General features: G+C 58.1%; 1 protein-coding gene across 1 annotated transcript in view; it reads left to right on the top strand.

Annotated features, from left to right (window-relative positions):
* Window positions 1-19728, top strand: part of LOC111155733 (ubiquitin associated and SH3 domain containing A) — a 45927-nt gene extending 26199 nt beyond the window's left edge. The window contains exons 10-14 of the mRNA XM_022516098.1: window positions 1434-1526; window positions 3535-3679; window positions 4339-4445; window positions 6928-7037; window positions 19297-19728. Of these exons, the coding sequence (XP_022371806.1) occupies window positions 1434-1526; window positions 3535-3679; window positions 4339-4445; window positions 6928-7037; window positions 19297-19434 (593 nt within the window). The 3' untranslated portion in view covers window positions 19435-19728. The remainder of the gene's footprint in view (window positions 1-1433; window positions 1527-3534; window positions 3680-4338; window positions 4446-6927; window positions 7038-19296) is intronic.
* The last annotated feature ends 4440 nt before the right edge of the window (window positions 19729-24168 follow it).

Genomic DNA, 24168 nt, shown 5'->3' on the forward strand with positions numbered 1-24168 from the left:
AGTTACCGTGATCACAGCAGTGGTTATCACTGAGCCCTCGCTACACGCCCACTCTGCTGAGGAGGACACTGAGGCAGGGCTCCGTAGGCCACATAACCAAGTGCTAATACGGAGTGACTTCTCCAACAGGGACGCGTTCTCTCTCGGTTCTGGAAGCCAGAAGTCCGAGTTCCTCCTGTGGCCATGAAGGCATCTGCTCCGGGCCCCTCCCCGTGGCGCATAGACACGTCCCTCTGTCCCCACTGTCTCTGTGTCCAAACTCCCCCTTTTACAAGGACACCGGTCAGAATGAACTAGACCCCCCACCACGGCGATCCATCATAATTTGGCCATGGTTATGAAGGCACCGTGCCCGAGGAAGGTCACACTCAAGGACCTGGGGGTCCTTGATTTGGGGGACACAGTCCAGCCTGTGACACCTTCCTCTGTAGCCTCACTGGCCTTGGCACTGTGCATATATCCTACTGAAAAGACCCCTTCATTCCCAAGGACCAGGCTGTCTAGTTTTTTGAGAGGCAACATGACTCCCAGGCTTGTCCTCCCAGAAACCTCGGGTAGCCTTGAGTTCCCCGTTGCTGCAGCAACGCGACCTTGAAACCACACCCTTCTGCCAGCTCACGGTTCCCTGAGGCCGAAGCTCCGGCTCGGCGAGCCTGGGTTCTCTGCTCAGGATCTCACAGCCCGAAAGCCAGGTGTCCGCCAGGATAAGTGCCCATTGGGGGCCTCTCGGAAGCAGTTCCAGTTTCTCCCAAAAGGCTGTTGGGGGGATTCTGTTCCCTGCGGTTGGAGAACTGAAGCCCTCATTCCCTTGCTGGCTATCTGCAAAGGTCCGTGCTCGGCTCCCATGCCCCCCACATTCCCTGCCACATGGTCCCCTCCATCTCTGAAGCCAGCAGTAGGAATCTCTTGCATGTCGAATTCCAGGACTCTTTTGAGAGAGAAAGAGAGAGAGAGAGAGCAGGAGGGGAAGTGGGGACAGAGGGAGAGAGAGAGGGAAAATCTTCAGCAGGCTCCGTGTTCAGTGCGGAGCCCGACGTGGGTGGGGATCGATCTCACAACCCCGAGATCACCACCTGAGCCGAAACCAAGAGTCAGACCTTAACCGACTGAGCCCCTCAGGCAATCGAATCCCCGTCCCTCTGAATCTCTCTTACTTCTTTTCTCCGACAGCTGGAGAAAAATCTCTGCTTTTAAAGGGCTCACCTGAATAGGTCAGGCCCACCTGCCCCCCTTCTGCCATGTGACACAGCACAGTCCCAGGAGGGCCACTTCATGTCCCCACGGCTTCCAGCCACACTCAAGGGAGTGATACAGGCGTGTGCCCCAGGGGTGGGGATCTCGGGGCCCCTGAAGACCCTGCCTCCCTCAGGTACTGGGCCACCCATCGGAGGCCACGGTTACGAGGAGGCGTTTCTGCACCTGCTCTTTTCCAGGGGAAGCGCTACTGGACAGTGGCATCAGAGTCACCTCCGTCTTCACCTCCCCGGCCCTCCGCTGTGTGCAGACAGCCAGACACATCCTGGAAGGTCGGTGAGAACCGCAGGGAGGTGCTCTTATAGCCCTGCCCTTAGGGCTGTTCTCCAAGGGGAGAGGGAAGTGGGCGGGGCAAGAATTGGGTGAGGGGCAGTGAATGGCCACGGAAGTCCTAAGACGGTCATGGAGCAGCCCTCTAAGAGGCATTAACACACACACTGAGCCCCCCACATTTCTGGAATGTCAGGATTGTAATTGAGTGCCAGGAGCCTGTCATCACACTGTCCACCTTCAGCCTACGTCCACCGCATGTAAAAAAAAAAAAAAAAAAGTCTGAGGAGGGGCATTCAGAAACCCAGAGAGCTGAGAATGGCAGTGGTCCCTTCTGAGCCCCAAGCCCGGGACGCTTGCCAGGGCAAGGGGATGGGCTCCTGGGAGCTGTCCAGCACCATCGAAGGCTGATGTCTCTCAGGAAGCCACGGGCAGGCCTTTTGCAGCTTCTGCCGAAGAAGGGCAGCCTGTGTGGGGACCTTGGTTCTGCATCTCCTGCTGGACCCCTGCCCTCCTTGTGTGGGGTGGGGGGCGTGTGGTGTAGGTCGTGGTGCAGGAGCACAGGTCGAGCACAGCGATCGGATGGAGGGCAGAGCACGTGGACACAGACGCAGCAGGGTGCCAAGGCAGGGGAGGGCTTGCCTCCACGTTCTCAGAGACAGAGGGCCACCAGCTGAAAGTGAGAAAGGGAAGGCCTCCTGGAGGTCTGGGGACACACGGAAGGTATGACACGCCCATCAGAGAGAGGGGCCAGGTCACGGCGGGGAGATGGAGGATGGCCGCTGGGCAGCATGGAGAGCCCACCGAGGCCCACGGAGGCCGAGAGCATGAGTTTACACTGAGACCCGCCCCGACTGGGCCCAGGGCTTTCCTGCAGGTGCAGACGCGGAGGAGCAGGGGAACAGCTCGCTCTCACGACGGGCGGGCTTGATAAGCGGGATAAAAAGTTCTCCAAAATGGTCCCTAGTGGGGGTAACAGCAGTGTCTGCCATGTGGTCTCTGGGGGACTTGTGGTCTACGCACAGAACATCCTTACTCTTATCGTGATGCCTGATAAAGGCACCAGTTCACACACCCTGGGTCCCTTCAGAGAAAAGGAGGGCACTCGGCCTTCGTCCTGGGTCCTGGAACATGACCGATCTGTTTCCCAACAAACATCTGAGATGCCAACCTGCTACCCTTAACTTCAACGCCGTGTCAGTGGCTGTCTGGAGGGACCATTTCCTAAAGGGTGACCCACAAAGCCGTGGCTGCCCAATAGCTCCACAGACGGAGTGGCCAAGCCCACTGAGGCACTTCTACTGCTCCTTCACATGACCTGCACACAGTGGACACGGGCCCTCCACGGGCTGGCGAGAGGCTGTAAGCCGGGTTAGACCCTGTAACTCCCTTTTCTCCACGGGCTTTGGCACAGGGACCGGTTCCACAGACCTGGAATGCGTTTTGGGAACTGATTTTATTTCGAGCATTTGAGCTGAATGACCTTTGCTCCCTTTCAAACAAAAACACGCAGGAATGGCCTTCTGCCGCAGGTGTCCTCTTAGCTGAGGGACACAGTGCTTGGGAAGGCTAGCTGGGGAAGTCCGGGTGTTCCAAGAGACAGCTTCCTCTGCCTTCGCCTTCTGCTCCGTCTGGGGTGTATGTCGGGATGGGGCCTTAGCGGGACCAGTGTGCTCCTCCACCGGCCGTGTCTTCCCGGGACCATCGGGTTGGCCAGTGGGGTGCGCTCTCGCTCTTGACCAAGGACCAGACCCGGAGCTGGTCTGGCTGCAGAGCTGTGTTGGACCATCAGAGTGAGTGCCGGGGAGAACCCGCTGCTGGTGGAGCCCCCCAGCCCCAGTCCCTTCCCAACGGACGGCCATCACCGCGCCTCAGTCACCTCCCAAACACCCAGTGGTTTTTGACTCAGAAAAAGCACAGCTATGAGTAATCACAGAACAGTATTTGCAAAGGGGAAAAAAATTTTAAGGATGTTTTCTGAGGATGACAAAGGCTTGTGTTCCGATTCAGAGCTCAAACTGGAGAAAAGAATCAAGATAAGAGTGGAACCCGGGATCTTCGAGTGGACGAAGTGGGAGTCCGGCAAAACCACCCCGGCTCTCATGACCCCAGACGAGCTGAAAGAGGCGAATTTCAACGTCAGCACGGAGTACAGGTACGCCCGTCCTCGCGCTCTGCCGGGCCCGGCGCTTCTCTCGTTCCTGCTCAAGAAGAAGTGTTCCCGACACCTGTTAAAGACAGTAAGCAAGACGGATTTGGGGAGACTGCTGCACTGGGGGTTGTCACAGGGGAACAGGACAGGACTCCACTCCGACACAGCGAGGACCAGTGGGGGAGCAGTGAGGGGTGGAAAGTGGCGAGGAGGGTGGGCAATTCTCCATAAACTGTCCTGGCAGCGGCTGCTGAAGGCAGGCCAGAGTGACCGGACATCACCTGGGGGAATGGGACATGCGGGGGTCACTCAGCTATCATGGGGGAGCCCACGTCACCGTTTTAGTAAGAGTCTTGCTAAAATTGACTCTGCACAGTTGGACACGGATGCCCAGTGGTCGGCCTCGAGAGCTGGAGGAGCCTGGCTAGGGTGCGTGGTCAAGGAGACAGGTTTTGTCATTCTCTGCCCGTGGCCGACTCTTCACCATCACAAAACCCTCTGGTGTTCAGTGAGGGCACTTGCCGGAGATTAGATGTCAGCCTTTCGCTTGTTGGGGACCATGAGCAGCCTTGAGGCAGGGCTGTCCTGGAAGGGCCCCTTCTTCTCCCGCTGACCACACAGCGAGCGGGCCAGCGTGGCAGGGTCCTCTCTCCTATCCTTAGGCCTGCGTTTCCCCTCGCCTCCCTCCTGCCGGCCGAGAGTTACGACGAGTACGTGGAAAGGTGTGCGGTGAGCGTGGGACGGATTATTAGCGCCTGCCCGCGGGATGGTAAGTGCCTCCCCTGCCCCCTTCCTCCATTCTGGGGGATGGGCAGCCCCCCGGGGGTTGGGGTCTTACCCCTGGGGTGGAGACTGGCCAATATCGTGAACCTAAGAACACCCCCACCTCCTCCACCCCCCACCCCAACCAGCATGTCATATGGCAGCATCTACAGGAATGGGGTGCATAACCACATCTCCCCTGGGTCCCCAATTCTGAGACTGAGAGCCGATGGGGCCCAGGACAGCAGGTCACCACAGGCCATGCACGTCTGCTTCCTGGGAAACAAGAGACCAAGGATGAAGGACCAGAGGTCAGGCCACATTTGAATGCCGATCGGCACAAACATCTCTATACGGAGACGGCTGATACCCTTAGAAAAGTCCGAATGTGGGAATGCCTGAGAGATTGAGTAGGTCTCATCAGGTGGGACAGGGGCAGGTTCGGTGTGGGAGGGTGGGAAGTCCTCACGGGCAGGGGCCGCCCTGGGTAGAGCCTGAAATACCGTGACATCAGGGACAGGGGGGAGGGCAGGAGAGAGTTTCAGCGGCGCACAAAGCACAAATGTCAGGCCGTTGGGGCTCCGGGAGGCATGAGGCCCACCTTGGGGCCTCTTTGGGCTTCTCTGAACATGTCTGCAGTAAAAAGTTAAAAACTAAGCATTTAAATAGATAGCTTAGCAAGGGTGCATGGAACACCGTGCAGTGTCAGACACCAAGTGAGACACCGCGGGGGAGATCTACGTGAGGAAGGCGTGGTCTACCCTCAAGGGGTTTGAGTGCTGCTGGGGAAGGTGTGCAGCATCTGGAGTATTAGGGGTTTTGAATTACACCAAGAAGAGTCCCGGAGGTGTTAAGGGACCAGCAGACCCCCTCCCTGGCCAGGGTCCTTTCGTCCTTCATCCCAGAGACCTGGGATGGAGATGTATGCGGGCGGGGGACGACCATCTCTGCTCTCAGGGAAGAGCTGAGCTGCTGGCCTCCCCGAGAGTCCCTGGTGCACAAGGGGACACACTCCCAAGCGTCCTGCAGGAAGAGCCCCAACCTTGCCTCCCAGCCCCCCAGACACGGCTGGCACGAAGCTGCTTTACGTTGCCTATTCCGACCGGCCGGTCTCCTGGGAAGCTACTTTTGCAAACCGCACCTTAGTGACATTTAATCAATGACCAAAGCCCTGTCCTCACATTGACTACCACAGAGCACCGAAGGACGGAAGATGACTTCAGAGCCTTCCACTGCACACCAGGTCCCTCCTCAGCCCGCCACTTTCCAGCCGTTCATGTCAAGCCTCTGTTCTGAGCTGAAATTCAGAGGCCGTGGGAGGCTCTGCCCTTCTAAGGAGCCCCTACAGGGGTGAGGCCTTTGGGAATGGGGATGGAGATCTGCTTTATCAGCTCCCGCTCCCACTGAGCACCATCTATGCGCTGTTCACTGCAAGGAACACAGCCCGTCGTCCACAGGGCCACACGTGTGGCAGAGACTGAGTCATGGGACAAGCAGGGTTTGGAAGGCAAACAGTGCCCCAGAGGCAGAGTGTGAGCAAGGCAGGAGGGTGGCCTGTGTGGCAAGCCACGGAGGAGGAATGAGAAATCCAGGTGGGCTGGAGGGTGAAAGCCAACACCTACCGGTCCCCGGGCAGGGAGCCCTCCAGGGACGTCATCTGTTAACTGCTCACCTTCCTGTGCGGTCTGTGACGTCACCGCCACGTACCGCTCATGACACTGAAGCTCCGAGGGCTGGATCGCGCGTGCCCAAGTCGCCCGCGTGCTGAGAGCACAGGCCGAGTCCGAGCTGCGCGTGCACCTCCTGGACGGCACCTGGCCGCCACACCGTGACTTGGGAAACCAAAGATGCGCGAGTGGAATGAACAGGAAATAACACAGGAGGATTCCGTCAGGGCCTCGGTCCTGCTGGAGAATGACAGTCGTGTTAGGAGGCAGTGCGAACGGATCGTTCTGTGTCAGCCGTAGCCCTCCGGGGAAGCCCACCACCAGCCTCCCTCCTGCAGGTGGGTCTGGGGGGGGTCCGGCCAGGGCACCTCCCAGACTCGCCCAGCTGGGCCAGCTCTCCCCTGCTGTGCTTCTTCCTTGAGTCAGTCATGCTGCTGGCAGAAGACATGCCGCACCTGTGGACTCAGAAGGTTCCTATCGAAGCAAGAGGCATCAGCGGGCTCATGGTGGCCAAGCGGCTGATGATTCTCTAGCTAAGAGACCCAGCCTGGGCAGTAGCTGCCACAACATCCTGCAAGAAGTGGGGGCCTGGATCGCGGCACAGTCCCATCCCCGAAGCTCGCGGCAGGTGCCACCCCAGATTGTGGATGTGATGCCCCATGGACGAGGCACACGTGGCTACCTGCCACGCCACTTCCTCCCTGGGCTCTCTCAGGCTGCATGCACCTCGAGGTGGCTTCCCCTGGTAACGCTGGGGACACTCATTCTAGTCGAAGGCACTCTCCGTGCCCTCTCTGACCCTGCGTGTGCTTTTCCCTACAGCGGGCGTCATCCTGATTGTGAGCCACAGCTCGGCACTGGACTCCTGCACACGCCCGCTCCTTGGGCTGCCGCCCCGGGACAGTGGAGACTTCGCCCAGTTAGTGAGAAAGGTATGTGCCTGCCCCTTTCTCTTTGGGCCATGAAGTCAAGCCCCCGGAGCCCACAGGCTCATCACACTTCCTTCTCAGAATGGAAACAGGTGTCCAGGCCACCCAGGACAGCAGGGACCACCCTGCCCACCCGTTCTCCTGAGGATGGGCACACCTGCTCTTCTGCACAGGGCAGCCCTGGGCGGGGACTGATGGGAGCAGTTTACCATCTTTATCATCACTATGACAACTTTGGCCATTTGCTGCCCACATTACTATCATTATATATTATTATTATTACAAAAACTAAGATACGGTAATGCCATGCAGCTCAGTAGTGGGGACAAATGGTCCAGCGGGGAGTAAGCCATGTGGACACCAAGAGAAAGAACGAAGGCTGGCCTGGCTTGTTCTGGGAGCCAAGGGGTGGGGGGCAGGAGGACAGAAAGGAATCCCACCCTCTTCCTTTGGAGTCAGCCTGCCATAGACCCCACAGGACACTCTGTAGCCCGAGTGCCTGGGGCTGGGCTGGGGCTCTGCAAACACTTGCAGGTAACCAACATGTAGAGAAGGACCGTGGGTACTGGGGCTGGGCTGGGGCTCTGCAAACACTTGCAGGTAACCAACATGTAGAGAAGGACCGTGGGTACGGGAAAACCGTTGGTAGATGACCAGCTCACACCGGGAAAATTCTGAGCAGATTACATCATGACCGAACATACCTGCAGGACCCGCGGAAGGGATGCGGTGGTTTTCTCTATAAAACAAGATCAATCAGAGACCCCGGAGAGAAACCACGGGATGCTCAGTGGCTGTGGATGGACTGGCATTCACACCAGCAGTTAGAAGAAACGTTCTTGTAAGACAACAATGACTGAGACCACGGACTGAAATGGCCCCTGATGTCAGTGTGCGAGTGGCGGTGTTGGTGTGAGGACCAGCCCAAGCCAACCAGCTCCAAAACCAGGGATGGGACATCATGAAAAGAGGAAGGATATTGGTCATCCAAACAAAAGCCCAGGTCACCTACAGGGGAAAGGACTTTAAAGGTGCTGGAGAGCCCCAGCTTGAAGGAGGCTCCTGGTGGTTCTTTGCACTAGGCAGAGTGGCCTGCAGTGAATACTGATGGTCTTATTTGTCCGAATTCTGCATATCGTGTTACAATGGGGTGGTTGGGGGAATGAGCTGTCAGCCTCTCCTCTGACCCTTCTCATTCAGCTCACTTCTGGGTCAAATTCCCACACCTCATGCAGCCCCTCGTTTCTCAATGCTGTTGGCCAGGTCACCCCCACGTCTGAAAGGTTCTTCAGCACCAGAACCTAACGTTGCACCAGAGCCTTGTCTTCTCCTGAGCTCTGCTCCCCACCTCGCACAGACAGAGCATCAACAAGGACAAGGGACCGTCGCGGAAGCAGGTCGACCTTTTGTGATCATAGATGCCTTTGAGAAGACAACACAGTCAGTGGATCTTCTCTTGGAAAAAACAAAAACCAAAAAAAACAAATTCCACTTTTCCCAGGGAACACAACATGTATTTTGGTATTTAAAGGCCTTTCTTCAAACAATGTCTCTGCCAGTGGATATTCCAGGGAGGGAACTTTCAGGAGAATCGTGCACGGAACTGGAAAACCAAGGCATTGAAAGTAGCAGGCTGCCTCCCTTGCTTGTGAAGGGCGGGAGGCTGTGAGCAGGGCTGGGCTGGCGAACTCCCGCAGGGCATGTAACAGGCCCTGCCCCCCAGGCACAACAGGTTTCAGGAAAGGCAGCTTGGCTGTGAGAACCTGCTGGCAGCCGGGAGGTTTGAGGCTGCTTGAGAGAACGTGAGGGCTGGACATGGCGCCATGCGCTCTGCAGGGATGATGGATAATTCGGTACGAGATGCAGCCCGCCACTTGGACCCTTACCCTGAGCCAGGCCCTGGGACCCGAGCGATATCGCGGAGACTCACTGTAACAGCTCTATCATTTCCCCCTTTTACTGATAAGGCAGATTAAGTCCATTGCCTCTCATCACACAGTTAGCAACCCGTGGGGGCAGGATTTGCACCAGACTGTCAGGTCGTAGAGCTCAAGGTCAAACTCTTCACAGTCTCTACATGGAGGGTGGGGGGAGTCCCCGCGGGTCCTCCTGATTTCCAGGTGCAACCCAGCAATCGGCTGAATAATGCAAAATGCAGGAGCACTTAGCCGTGGGTCCTCCATCCCCGGAGACAACATGGCACACTGCCAGCTATAGGGACACGCAGAATCTCACCTCTGTAATTGGTGCCAACTTGGGATTCCCATCAAGTTAAGCTCAGCCAGGAATGGAGACACTCCATTCTTCGTCAGGAAAATTGCATAACTGAACCTTTGTGAGAGGTCATCAGGGGACAAAGAGGGTCTCACGTTTCCTGAGGTGAAAACCTGTGTTTTCTGTATTTGAGGAAATGCGTGCAGCAACTTCTCTCCAATGGAATCCACATCACAGAGCACATTCCAGAAAAGACACAGCTGGTGACAATTTAAGGGATAACCCTGCTTCCGATACGGGTCTCTCTCTTGGGGGTTTTAAAGATGCGCTAAGTTGGGAACCTGAACGCCTGGTGTTTATTTATGCTTTAGGGAAATACTACCGGCCAGACCTCAACTTCCCTTACAGTCTGCCCAGAAGGAGAAACGGAATCAAAGACTTTGAGAACGACCCACCCTTATCATCTTGCGGAATATTCCAGTCCAGGATGGCAGGTACGTGTGGGGACAGTTACCGTGATCACAGCAGTGGTTATCACTGAGCCCTCGCTACACGCCCACTCTGCTGAGGAGGACACTGAGGCAGGGCTCCGTAGGCCACATAACCAAGTGCTAATACGGAGTGACTTCTCCAACAGGGACGCGTTCTCTCTCGGTTCTGGAAGCCAGAAGTCCGAGTTCCTCCTGTGGCCATGAAGGCATCTGCTCCGGGCCCCTCCCCGTGGCGCATAGACACGTCCCTCTGTCCCCACTGTCTCTGTGTCCAAACTCCCCCTTTTACAAGGACACCGGTCAGAATGAACTAGACCCCCCACCACGGCGATCCATCATAATTTGGCCATGGTTATGAAGGCACCGTGCCCGAGGAAGGTCACACTCAAGGACCTGGGGGTCCTTGATTTGGGGGACACAGTCCAGCCTGTGACACCTTCCTCTGTAGCCTCACTGGCCTTGGCACTGTGCATATATCCTACTGAAAAGACCCCTTCATTCCCAAGGACCAGGCTGTCTAGTTTTTTGAGAGGCAACATGACTCCCAGGCTTGTCCTCCCAGAAACCTCGGGTAGCCTTGAGTTCCCCGTTGCTGCAGCAACGCGACCTTGAAACCACACCCTTCTGCCAGCTCACGGTTCCCTGAGGCCGAAGCTCCGGCTCGGCGAGCCTGGGTTCTCTGCTCAGGATCTCACAGCCCGAAAGCCAGGTGTCCGCCAGGATAAGTGCCCATTGGGGGCCTCTCGGAAGCAGTTCCAGTTTCTCCCAAAAGGCTGTTGGGGGGATTCTGTTCCCTGCGGTTGGAGAACTGAAGCCCTCATTCCCTTGCTGGCTATCTGCAAAGGTCCGTGCTCGGCTCCCATGCCCCCCACATTCCCTGCCACATGGTCCCCTCCATCTCTGAAGCCAGCAGTAGGAATCTCTTGCATGTCGAATTCCAGGACTCTTTTGAGAGAGAAAGAGAGAGAGAGAGAGCAGGAGGGGAAGTGGGGACAGAGGGAGAGAGAGAGGGAAAATCTTCAGCAGGCTCCGTGTTCAGTGCGGAGCCCGACGTGGGTGGGGATCGATCTCACAACCCCGAGATCACCACCTGAGCCGAAACCAAGAGTCAGACCTTAACCGACTGAGCCCCTCAGGCAATCGAATCCCCGTCCCTCTGAATCTCTCTTACTTCTTTTCTCCGACAGCTGGAGAAAAATCTCTGCTTTTAAAGGGCTCACCTGAATAGGTCAGGCCCACCTGCCCCCCTTCTGCCATGTGACACAGCACAGTCCCAGGAGGGCCACTTCATGTCCCCACGGCTTCCAGCCACACTCAAGGGAGTGATACAGGCGTGTGCCCCAGGGGTGGGGATCTCGGGGCCCCTGAAGACCCTGCCTCCCTCAGGTACTGGGCCACCCATCGGAGGCCACGGTTACGAGGAGGCGTTTCTGCACCTGTTCTTTTCCAGGGGAAGCGCTACTGGACAGTGGCATCAGAGTCACCTCCGTCTTCACCTCCCCGGCCCTCCGCTGTGTGCAGACAGCCAGACACATCCTGGAAGGTCGGTGAGAACCGCAGGGAGGTGCTCTTATAGCCCTGCCCTTAGGGCTGTTCTCCAAGGGGAGAGGGAAGTGGGCGGGGCAAGAATTGGGTGAGGGGCAGTGAATGGCCACGGAAGTCCTAAGACGGTCATGGAGCAGCCCTCTAAGAGGCATTAACACACACACTGAGCCCCCCACATTTCTGGAATGTCAGGATTGTAATTGAGTGCCAGGAGCCTGTCATCACACTGTCCACCTTCAGCCTACGTCCACCGCATGTAAAAAAAAAAAAAAAAAAAGTCTGAGGAGGGGCATTCAGAAACCCAGAGAGCTGAGAATGGCAGTGGTCCCTTCTGAGCCCCAAGCCCGGGACGCTTGCCAGGGCAAGGGGATGGGCTCCTGGGAGCTGTCCAGCACCATCGAAGGCTGATGTCTCTCAGGAAGCCACGGGCAGGCCTTTTGCAGCTTCTGCCGAAGAAGGGCAGCCTGTGTGGGGACCTTGGTTCTGCATCTCCTGCTGGACCCCTGCCCTCCTTGTGTGGGGTGGGGGGCGTGTGGTGTAGGTCGTGGTGCAGGAGCACAGGTCGAGCACAGCGATCGGATGGAGGGCAGAGCACGTGGACACAGACGCAGCAGGGTGCCAAGGCGGGGGAGGGCTTGCCTCCACGTTCTCAGAGACAGAGGGCCACCAGCTGAAAGTGAGAAAGGGAAGGCCTCCTGGAGGTCTGGGGACACACGGAAGGTATGACACGCCCATCAGAGAGAGGGGCCAGGTCACGGCGGGGAGATGGAGGATGGCCGCTGGGCAGCATGGAGAGCCCACCGAGGCCCACGGAGGCCGAGAGCATGAGTTTACACTGAGACCCGCCCCGACTGGGCCCAGGGCTTTCCTGCAGGTGCAGACGCGGAGGAGCAGGGGAACAGCTCGCTCTCACGACGGGCGGGCTTGATAAGCGGGATAAAAAGTTCTCCAAAATGGTCCCTAGTGGGGGTAACAGCAGTGTCTGCCATGTGGTCTCTGGGGGACTTGTGGTCTACGCACAGAACATCCTTACTCTTATCGTGATGCCTGATAAAGGCACCAGTTCACACACCCTGGGTCCCTTCAGAGAAAAGGAGGGCACTCGGCCTTCGTCCTGGGTCCTGGAACATGACCGATCTGTTTCCCAACAAACATCTGAGATGCCAACCTGCTACCCTTAACTTCAACGCCGTGTCAGTGGCTGTCTGGAGGGACCATTTCCTAAAGGGTGACCCACAAAGCCGTGGCTGCCCAATAGCTCCACAGACGGAGTGGCCAAGCCCACTGAGGCACTTCTACTGCTCCTTCACATGACCTGCACACAGTGGACACGGGCCCTCCACGGGCTGGCGAGAGGCTGTAAGCCGGGTTAGACCCTGTAACTCCCTTTTCTCCACGGGCTTTGGCACAGGGACCGGTTCCACAGACCTGGAATGCGTTTTGGGAACTGATTTTATTTCGAGCATTTGAGCTGAATGACCTTTGCTCCCTTTCAAACAAAAACACGCAGGAATGGCCTTCTGCCGCAGGTGTCCTCTTAGCTGAGGGACACAGTGCTTGGGAAGGCTAGCTGGGGAAGTCCGGGTGTTCCAAGAGACAGCTTCCTCTGCCTTCGCCTTCTGCTCCGTCTGGGGTGTATGTCGGGATGGGGCCTTAGCGGGACCAGTGTGCTCCTCCACCGGCCGTGTCTTCCCGGGACCATCGGGTTGGCCAGTGGGGTGCGCTCTCGCTCTTGACCAAGGACCAGACCCGGAGCTGGTCTGGCTGCAGAGCTGTGTTGGACCATCAGAGTGAGTGCCGGGGAGAACCCGCTGCTGGTGGAGCCCCCCAGCCCCAGTCCCTTCCCAACGGACGGCCATCACCGCGCCTCAGTCACCTCCCAAACACCCAGTGGTTTTTGACTCAGAAAAAGCACAGCTATGAGTAATCACAGAACAGTATTTGCAAAGGGGAAAAAAATTTTAAGGATGTTTTCTGAGGATGACAAAGGCTTGTGTTCCGATTCAGAGCTCAAACTGGAGAAAAGAATCAAGATAAGAGTGGAACCCGGGATCTTCGAGTGGACGAAGTGGGAGTCCGGCAAAACCACCCCGGCTCTCATGACCCCAGACGAGCTGAAAGAGGCGAATTTCAACGTCAGCACGGAGTACAGGTACGCCCGTCCTCGCGCTCTGCCGGGCCCGGCGCTTCTCTCGTTCCTGCTCAAGAAGAAGTGTTCCCGACACCTGTTAAAGACAGTAAGCAAGACGGATTTGGGGAGACTGCTGCACTGGGGGTTGTCACAGGGGAACAGGACAGGACTCCACTCCGACACAGCGAGGACCAGTGGGGGAGCAGTGAGGGGTGGAAAGTGGCGAGGAGGGTGGGCAATTCTCCATAAACTGTCCTGGCAGCGGCTGCTGAAGGCAGGCCAGAGTGACCGGACATCACCTGGGGGAATGGGACATGCGGGGGTCACTCAGCTATCATGGGGGAGCCCACGTCACCGTTTTAGTAAGAGTCTTGCTAAAATTGACTCTGCACAGTTGGACACGGATGCCCAGTGGTCGGCCTCGAGAGCTGGAGGAGCCTGGCTAGGGTGCGTGGTCAAGGAGACAGGTTTTGTCATTCTCTGCCCGTGGCCGACTCTTCACCATCACAAAACCCTCTGGTGTTCAGTGAGGGCACTTGCCGGAGATTAGATGTCAGCCTTTCGCTTGTTGGGGACCATGAGCAGCCTTGAGGCAGGGCTGTCCTGGAAGGGCCCCTTCTTCTCCCGCTGACCACACAGCGAGCGGGCCAGCGTGGCAGGGTCCTCTCTCCTATCCTTAGGCCTGCGTTTCCCCTCGCCTCCCTCCTGCCGGCCGAGAGTTACGACGAGTACGTGGAAAGGTGTGCGGTGAGCGTGGGACGGATTATTAGCGCCTGCCCGCGGGATGGTAAGTGCCTCCCCTGCCCCCTTCCTCCATTCTGGGGGATGGGCAGCCCCCCGGGGGTTGGGGTCTTACCCCTGGGGTGGAGACTGGCCAATATCGTGAACCTAAGAACACCCCCACCTCCTCCACCCCCCACCCCAACCAGCATGTCATATGGCAGCATCTACAGGAATGGGGTGCATAACCACATCTCCCCTGGGTCCCCAATTCTGAGACTGAGAGCCGATGGGGCCCAGGACAGCAGGTCACCACAGGCCATGCACGTCTGCTTCCTGGGAAACAAGAGACCAAGGATGAAGGACCAGAGGTCAGGCCACATTTGAATGCCGATCGGCACAAACATCTCTATACGGAGACGGCTGATACCCTTAGAAAAGTCCGAATGTGGGAATGCCTGAGAGATTGAGTAGGTCTCATCAGGTGGGACAGGGGCAGGTTCGGTGTGGGAGGGTGGGAAGTCCTCACGGGCAGGGGCCGCCCTGGGTAGAGCCTGAAATACCGTGACATCAGGGACAGGGGGGAGGGCAGGAGAGAGTTTCAGCGGCGCACAAAGCACAAATGTCAGGCCGTTGGGGCTCCGGGAGGCATGAGGCCCACCTTGGGGCCTCTTTGGGCTTCTCTGAACATGTCTGCAGTAAAAAGTTAAAAACTAAGCATTTAAATAGATAGCTTAGCAAGGGTGCATGGAACACCGTGCAGTGTCAGACACCAAGTGAGACACCGCGGGGGAGATCTACGTGAGGAAGGCGTGGTCTACCCTCAAGGGGTTTGAGTGCTGCTGGGGAAGGTGTGCAGCATCTGGAGTATTAGGGGTTTTGAATTACACCAAGAAGAGTCCCGGAGGTGTTAAGGGACCAGCAGACCCCCTCCCTGGCCAGGGTCCTTTCGTCCTTCATCCCAGAGACCTGGGATGGAGATGTATGCGGGCGGGGGACGACCATCTCTGCTCTCAGGGAAGAGCTGAGCTGCTGGCCTCCCCGAGAGTCCCTGGTGCACAAGGGGACACACTCCCAAGCGTCCTGCAGGAAGAGCCCCAACCTTGCCTCCCAGCCCCCCAGACACGGCTGGCACGAAGCTGCTTTACGTTGCCTATTCCGACCGGCCGGTCTCCTGGGAAGCTACTTTTGCAAACCGCACCTTAGTGACATTTAATCAATGACCAAAGCCCTGTCCTCACATTGACTACCACAGAGCACCGAAGGACGGAAGATGACTTCAGAGCCTTCCACTGCACACCAGGTCCCTCCTCAGCCCGCCACTTTCCAGCCGTTCATGTCAAGCCTCTGTTCTGAGCTGAAATTCAGAGGCCGTGGGAGGCTCTGCCCTTCTAAGGAGCCCCTACAGGGGTGAGGCCTTTGGGAATGGGGATGGAGATCTGCTTTATCAGCTCCCGCTCCCACTGAGCACCATCTATGCGCTGTTCACTGCAAGGAACACAGCCCGTCGTCCACAGGGCCACACGTGTGGCAGAGACTGAGTCATGGGACAAGCAGGGTTTGGAAGGCAAACAGTGCCCCAGAGGCAGAGTGTGAGCAAGGCAGGAGGGTGGCCTGTGTGGCAAGCCACGGAGGAGGAATGAGAAATCCAGGTGGGCTGGAGGGTGAAAGCCAACACCTACCGGTCCCCGGGCAGGGAGCCCTCCAGGGACGTCATCTGTTAACTGCTCACCTTCCTGTGCGGTCTGTGACGTCACCGCCACGTACCGCTCATGACACTGAAGCTCCGAGGGCTGGATCGCGCGTGCCCAAGTCGCCCGCGTGCTGAGAGCACAGGCCGAGTCCGAGCTGCGCGTGCACCTCCTGGACGGCACCTGGCCGCCACACCGTGACTTGGGAAACCAAAGATGCGCGAGTGGAATGAACAGGAAATAACACAGGAGGATTCCGTCAGGGCCTCGGTCCTGCTGGAGAATGACAGTCGTGTTAGGAGGCAGTGCGAACGGATCGTTCTGTGTCAGCCGTAGCCCTCCGGGGAAGCCCACCACCAGCCTCCCTCCTGCAGGTGGGTCTGGGGGGGGGTCCGGCCAGGGCACCTCCCAGACTCGCCCAGCTGGGCCAGCTCTCCCCTGCTGTGCTTCTTCCTTGAGTCAGTCATGCTGCTGGCAGAAGACATGCCGCACCTGTGGACTCAGAAGGTTCCTATCGAAGCAAGAGGCATCAGCGGGCTCATGGTGGCCAAGCGGCTGATGATTCTCTAGCTAAGAGACCCAGCCTGGGCAGTAGCTGCCACAACATCCTGCAAGAAGTGGGGGCCTGGATCGCGGCACAGTCCCATCCCCGAAGCTCGCGGCAGGTGCCACCCCAGATTGTGGATGTGATGCCCCATGGACGAGGCACACGTGGCTACCTGCCACGCCACTTCCTCCCTGGGCTCTCTCAGGCTGCATGCACCTCGAGGTGGCTTCCCCTGGTAACGCTGGGGACACTCATTCTAGTCGAAGGCACTCTCCGTGCCCTCTCTGACCCTGCGTGTGCTTTTCCCTACAGCGGGCGTCATCCTGATTGTGAGCCACAGCTCGGCACTGGACTCCTGCACACGCCCGCTCCTTGGGCTGCCGCCCCGGGACAGTGGAGACTTCGCCCAGTTAGTGAGAAAGGTATGTGCCTGCCCCTTTCTCTTTGGGCCATGAAGTCAAGCCCCCGGAGCCCACAGGCTCATCACACTTCCTTCTCAGAATGGAAACAGGTGTCCAGGCCACCCAGGACAGCAGGGACCACCCTGCCCACCCGTTCTCCTGAGGATGGGCACACCTGCTCTTCTGCACAGGGCAGCCCTGGGCGGGGACTGATGGGAGCAGTTTACCATCTTTATCATCACTATGACAACTTTGGCCATTTGCTGCCCACATTACTATCATTATATATTATTATTATTACAAAAACTAAGATACGGTAATGCCATGCAGCTCAGTAGTGGGGACAAATGGTCCAGCGGGGAGTAAGCCATGTGGACACCAAGAGAAAGAACGAAGGCTGGCCTGGCTTGTTCTGGGAGCCAAGGGGTGGGGGGCAGGAGGACAGAAAGGAATCCCACCCTCTTCCTTTGGAGTCAGCCTGCCATAGACCCCACAGGACACTCTGTAGCCCGAGTGCCTGGGGCTGGGCTGGGGCTCTGCAAACACTTGCAGGTAACCAACATGTAGAGAAGGACCGTGGGTACTGGGGCTGGGCTGGGGCTCTGCAAACACTTGCAGGTAACCAACATGTAGAGAAGGACCGTGGGTACCCTTGCACCCGCCTGTTGACCATCACCCGGCAATGCAGAGGCAGCTTTATCCATTGGTGAGATGAACCCAGGCAGGCAAACTGGGGGCTTAAACCCACCCCTGCTCTGGCCCAGAAGATCTACTCAGGGCCAGACTTGCCCCCCGTCCATGGCCTTTGCATCAAATGAATCAGTTGACCAATGACCTTGAGGCTAGGAGTGCAGTGTGTGGACAATACCTGTGATGGGAGATGGGTCCCTGAGCCGGTTCCTTGGTGCGAAATTGTCACAGGACCGTGAGCGGCCACAGCTTGGCCACAGAGGAGCAGACCCCAGGACCCCCCTGTCAGCACCAGCTCTGAGCCTGTGCAAAGTCCCTGGCTTTCAGAGCCCGCCCTGCCCGCCTGGGAAAGCCCGGTCAAGCCGGGTCCTCCCTTGCGGTGGGGTGGTCGGAGAGCTCTACCTGCATGCCCCTTCTCTCTTCTCATTCAGTTTCCTCTGGACCCGCATGAACGCATGCGTCCTCTCCAAAGTGTCTCCAAGGTGGGGTTTCCCAACAGTGACCCAGACATCCCCAAGCCCTCTGGGTCCTGGGCCCCTGGTGGACTGCTTGAGCCTGCACGCCATGCTGGATGACGAAGGAGTTTCCTGGGGCTTCTCCTGGTGGCCCCTGCACCCCCTTTCCCTAAGCATTGCTCTTGCAGATGTCACCATCTCCCTCCCCTGTCCTCCTGTGCTGCGCGCTCCCGATCCTACACCCTTCCCAGGCTGTCCTGGGGCTCCCGGCCCCCCACACAACAGCCGGTAGCTGACAGAGCCGCAGGTTTGGTGCTGTTCCAAAACCCCACTGTCTCCGCGGCCAGATTCCCACCCACTCCCCTGAGCCTCAGCCTCCCCTTCTCAAGACACTAGCCTTGAACTTCCAAATTCCCATGACCTTCTCATCCTGACACTTTGGTGTCCGCCCCACTCCCTCCCCAACGGCTGGACTTGCCTGCACGTATCAGACATTTACCAAGGGCCTCTGGGGACCACAGGCCTTCAGGTCAAGGACAGGTGGAAGCAGGCTGTTCACAACCCTCCTCTCACCCAGGGCACTGTGCTGCCCCACATGTACACTCACATGTGCACATATGTACACACTCACATATATGCCCGCGTGCACATATGTGCACTGAGTGCATGCGCCCGCGGACCCACATGCGCGCGCACACACGTGCACACGCCAGGTCTAACCAGGACAGAGTTGTCCTGTGTCAACACCAGCCTCCATGGGGATCCCCCCGCGTGTTGGCATTTCTGCAGACTTTCTCTCATGGAGGAATTTCTAAGCATCCAAAGGGAGGGGAAAGAGGAAAGCAAAACATGCAAACAAACCCAAAAAAAGCCTTAAAGCCAAAAATCTACACAAACGCTTTGCGGAAGAAGATGTTGAGGTCTAATTCACTTCACTGGGCTCTGAAAACTATGCCAGTATCTTCTCGTGACGCTGAATTTCAGAATGCCAGTCAGTCCCCAAGCAGTCGCTGGGGCTTCTCAGCCTGGACACTGCGAAGCTCCAGGGCAAGGTGCTTCCGTGGTGGGGGGGCCCCAGGCCCCTGTGCCCATAGGACATTAGTAGGGTCCCGGCCTCTGCCCCTGCCCACAGGACCCCCATCCTGACAGCCAATAACGTCCGCAGGCATTTTCCTCGTGCATGGGGGTGGGGGGCACGGTGCCCACCCAGGACGGCTGTGTGAGACGTGGGCGCTGTGTTTGGGGCAGTGACGCCAGTGTGGGCCCATCGCGCCCGCCTCCCCGGCCCAGCAGGACCTGTCGGTTGGGTTTAGAGCGAGCGTGAATGCCATTGACCTGGTGTAAAACATTCATAAGCAATCGGAAACCCCGTCCTAGGTTCCTTCCCTGGGCATGTGCTTCTGTGAGGAGAACCGAGAGGAAGGCAAGTGGGAACTGGTGAGCCCTCCCGTGAAGACGCTGACCCACGGCTCAAACTCGGCATTTAACTGGCGGAACTGGCTCCCAGGCAGCTAGGAGCCACGCTCCCGTGTCCTCCGTGCCCCCCATGGGAGGTGTAGATGCACGAGATGCACTTTTGGACCCCTGGATGTTGGCCATCTGCTGTCGCCTGTGCAGCGGCCACCGGTGGACCATTACCCCACCCATGCAGCCCTAGTAACATGTGAACCCACCGCGTGGCCCGGATGGAAGGAGCCATGGGGACCCACCATGGAGCACTGGAAGGATGCACCCACTTTGTTTCCTGTGTTCTGATGCGTCGGGTTCCCCGCCCTGTTCCTAGTTCCATCCCAGTCACTTTGTGGCTCTGTCCACACAGGCCGAATGGGGTCTAATATTCAATAAAATGGAACAGGAAACCACCCGCCAGCTTGAAGGCCGGAGCCGCGGCTCGGCGTCCCCTCCCCAGGTACGAGTTTCCCATATCACCACGGAGTGGCAGTTGGGGACGACACAAATTTTTGATCACACGTGCACAGATTAGTTCTGTTACAGCTCTGGGGGTCAGGATTTCTGAGACAGGTCAGCGGGCGGCATTCCTCCCAGAGGCTCTTGTGGAGGCCTCAGAGGTGGGGGGTGTCCCCTTGCCTTTTCCCGCAGCAGAGGCACCTGCTGTCCCTGCCTCCTGAGATCTACAGACAGCCTCGTCTTCAAGCCCCGCCCCCCACCCCACCCCTCCACTTCCACTGCCACTTGCCCTTCTGCCTCGGACCTGTCCCAGTTTTATAAGGTCCCTTGGGATTACAGAGGGCCAGCCCGATAGTCCAGGATGGTCTTCCCTCTCAGGATCCACAACTTACACCGTCTGCAGGGTCCCCTTTGCCCTGGAAGGAACAAGGTCACAAATCTGGGATTTGGATGTTGATGGTTTTGGGGACACTCTCCACCCTCCCTCCACACCCCACACATCCGGCTGCTTGTCCCGGGGCCCCAGTACGAGGATGTGAGATGCCCTCTCAATTGAGACCTTCCCCAGATTCCCCTTTTCTCTGTTTTTGTCAAGAGGAAGGGGAGGTGGCTTTGCAAACAGGGACCCTGTCCCGCCCTGACTCACAGGAGAGACCCACCACCACCACGGGGACCCCTGCCCGGAAGCTACCAATCCAGTGATGCCTCTGACTGTCTGGCCGGTGGCCCAGGTGGGTGATGGGCGTCCCTCCCATGGTGTCCTCTCCCCCATCCCCCATGGGTCACACCTGTCCCCACCACCAATGCATTCAGTGTCCCAAACGAAGTCCCACCGTGGCACCGTGACCCCGACTGGCCTTCCTCCTTTCCCACTGTGTTCCAGTTCCGGTGTTTGGGACCATTGTTGACCCATGCCTGGCCTTTCACAAAGCAAAGAGGGAGGCTGGCGGGATGTGCCAGCCCTGTCCCCGGCTCTCCCCTGCGGTCTCCCAGGCGAGGCTGGGGGGCATGCAGTCCGTGGAGCTCTTGAGGAATAGAGAGGGTGGCCCCGGGACCCGGACGGGGAAGCAGCCACGTCACAAAGAACACACAGGCCACACTAAAGGTTCTTCGCTTTACGGTCCTGCCGTATCTCCCGAGAAACACATCAAAATGTTTGTCCCTTGTTTTACTTCACTTGTGATGTTGTTTTCCTGTCTCCAACATGAAGATGTTTGCAGCTGGCCAAGGGCAGAGGGCAGCCCGCTCACGGGCTGCTGCCACCCCTAGCCTCCAGCACCAGGGTCTTGGGGGGAAACCCTGCACGCCTCCCAGCGGGCACCGACCAAAAAGCCAACGGGCCCCCGGGACGGGGAGGGCAGCACCTGCCGCAAAGTCCTTGCCTGCCTGGACAGCTGCCCACGGTCGGGAGGAAGTCTTCCCTGGTCCTCCCCCAAGATAGCCTGATGCCGCCCCGTGAGAATGACCAAAACCTTCACAAATCAAGCAAGCGGCCCCTTCTTTGGGGTGGTCCCACGGTGTCTGGGTTCAAGCCATGGGGGATGAGACTGCTGGGCCGCCCGGCCCTGGGTAACGAGAGGGAGGACCGTCCTCCTTGCCGGGCGGCGAGTGGGGGTTTGCAGGGACCACGAGATGGGCTTGGAGCTCAGACTCCAAGGTCAAAAGAGCAAGAAACCCCGCTTTCTTTCCTTTCTTTTCTTTTCTTTTTTTTTTTTTAAGATTTTTATTTATGTGAGAGAGAGACAGGCAGAGATGGTGACAGAACGTGCAGGGAGGAGAGGGAGAAGCGGGCTCCCCACTGAGCAGGGAAACTCCATTTTCTTTAAGTTCTGTCATTCTTGTTCTCCCCAGTCCCCCATCCTGATGCAATGGCAGGAAAGCCCGGTTCCGTCCCTTTGCGCTTCCAGAATGGCCTGGTGGTGAGGACGGGGCCCGAGAACAGAGCGGCTCGGGAGGAAGGGAGGGCGGACGTCATCTCCGCGCAGGTTTGCAGTTAGACCGGCGAGGGAGACGCAGGACGCAGATCCCGGCGCCCTCCGCGGGGCGGCCCCGTGCGTCCGTAGCCTACACTGACCCCTGCTGGCGGCCTCTGGGAATGGCCTCCGCTGCAGCAGGCCCCGCGGGGCCCACCCGGGGCATCCCCAGGGCATCCCGCGATGCGGCCGCGTTCCTGTGAACACACGAGCCTGTGGCGCCGGGAGGAGAGCCTCTCCCCGACCCACCACGAGCTTTCAAAAGATGAAAGGTGCTGAGGGGCCGGATGGCCTCAGGGCCAGGTGGCCAAGGACCGGGGAGCCTGAGTCTGCTCTGACCAGGGACCTAGAGCCTCCGAGGGTCACGTGCGTGGTGACAGGTCTGGGGCCACGGCCAACACCTTCTGTGTTATCCATAGTAATTCCCCACGGGAGCAAGTCTTTTAGAACCAAATTTGAGATATTTTTTTTTTGGACGTGGTCATGTTGGTGAATTTCATGGGCTAAATTGCGCGCCTCCCGCAAATCCTTAAGTTGAGGTCCAGACCCCCAGCACCTCAGAATGTAGCCTCATTTGGTGGTCAGGTCTCTAAGGAGGTTAAGTAAGATCACGTGAGGTCCCCAGGGTGGCCGTGATGCGATGTGACCTGTGTTCCTGTGAGATCAGGACACAGACACGCACACAGGGAAACCACGTGAGGACACAGAGGAGAAGAAACACTTCTGTCACCTTTGTCACCTTTGTCACGGCAGCCCTAGGACAACACGGTGCATAAAAATCTTGGGTGTAAACACCAAAACATACAAACCCCTGAACGGCTGAGCACCAGCCACATCGTGTAGCTCGGCACAAGGCGTGTGGCAAACGGCACCGTCAGCCGATCCCGTTACACACCCGCCGCCATGCACCTCCTCTCCTGACCTTCTTTTTTTCCTTTATTGTACTTATTTTTAAGTGTTAAACATCAAAGTCTGACTCCCTGTGGGCTGGTTAGATGGTGTGAGGGACAAAGGTAAGAACACGGGTCATCCAGCTGCCCCGCGCTCGCGGCCTGGGGGAAGAACACGGCTTCTACATTCCTGGGCTCCCCTCACCCTGCCCAGGTGTTCCGGGAGGCCCCAGGGGCTCACAGGGGCTCAGGAAGGAGTCTGTGTGACACGGCCCCAAGCTTCCCCGCAGAGCCCACAGCCCTTCTCAGCCCTCGAGTGAGGAGGCTTACTGGTGGCTTTGCCAACATGCCCATCGGAAGGAAGACCAGGTCCCCACCTGGGGTCACCACCCAGTGCTCCCAGAGCCTCCTCTGCAGACCCAAGAATCTTCTCCACCCTGAACCACCGTGTCGCCCGGTCTCAGGGGCTCAAAAAACCCCACAGACAGCCGTAGCCGGAACCTCCATCCTTCAGGCCCCCAGATCAGTCCAGGGAGCCACGGAGGCTAGAGGTGGGGGCACGGGCTCCACTCGTCCCCACGCAGAGCCCCCTCCCTCCGCTGGCACGCTGAAAGTGGGTGGCGAGTGCTCACAGATGCCCGGACCACAGGCCTGGAGCCCCAAGAAAATCAACCAAGGTTCTAGGACCACCAGAGGAGAATTCAGTAAGTGCCTGAGCTCAAAGGTAAAGGTCAGACGTCGACAGATCTCGTGTATGCCAACGTCATCGGGAGATGCGACGGAAAACATTATCAATGACAGCAGAACAGAAGATGCCCAGGGCGATGCTTAGAAGAAAGCCGAGAACCTGAGCGTACCAAAGCAGGCCCGGAAGAGCACGGTCTGGGTCGACAGGCACGCTGCGTCCTTGCACAGGAAGGCCCGGCACTGTGAGGCTGACCCCTCCCCACATTAACCGTGAAGTGCTCTGGAGCTCCCTGGGGACCCAGCACCTGGGATCACGGCTCACTGCACAGCTGTGCGCCCCGGGTTCAAACCCTCAGCACCGCTGACATCTGGGGATGGGAGCTCTTTGCTGAGGGAGGTGGAGGGGGCTGTGCTGCCCACTGTGGAGTGTTCAGCCACACGTCTGGGCTTGACCCGGGAAGACGCCAGTAGCACGCCCCTTTGACAGTCACACTCACCGAACACGTCTCCTGATCTTGCCAAATACGTCCTGGGGAGCAAAACTCTTCCCCATTGAGAAGCCCAGATGTGTTCCCTGAGCCCTGGTCCCAGGCGGTGTGTCACCGGCCTTGGGCACCCATGATAGCCCAGGTGTGCGGAGGACCCTGGCATAGTAGCCATTTCACGCCCTCGCGGAGTAGACGCACAATTACAGAGAAGAACATCAGGAAAACATGCGTCCGTCTTGAGTTGAGCAGCGTGGGGCACCCTGAAGGGTGGGGTCCTCTGACGTGAGGACCAAGGACATCCAG

The sequence above is a fragment of the Enhydra lutris genome, unplaced genomic scaffold (assembly GCF_002288905.1).
Source record: "Enhydra lutris kenyoni isolate GAN:26980312 unplaced genomic scaffold, ASM228890v2 scaffoldscaffold43, whole genome shotgun sequence".
Taxonomy (NCBI): domain Eukaryota; kingdom Metazoa; phylum Chordata; class Mammalia; order Carnivora; family Mustelidae; genus Enhydra; species Enhydra lutris.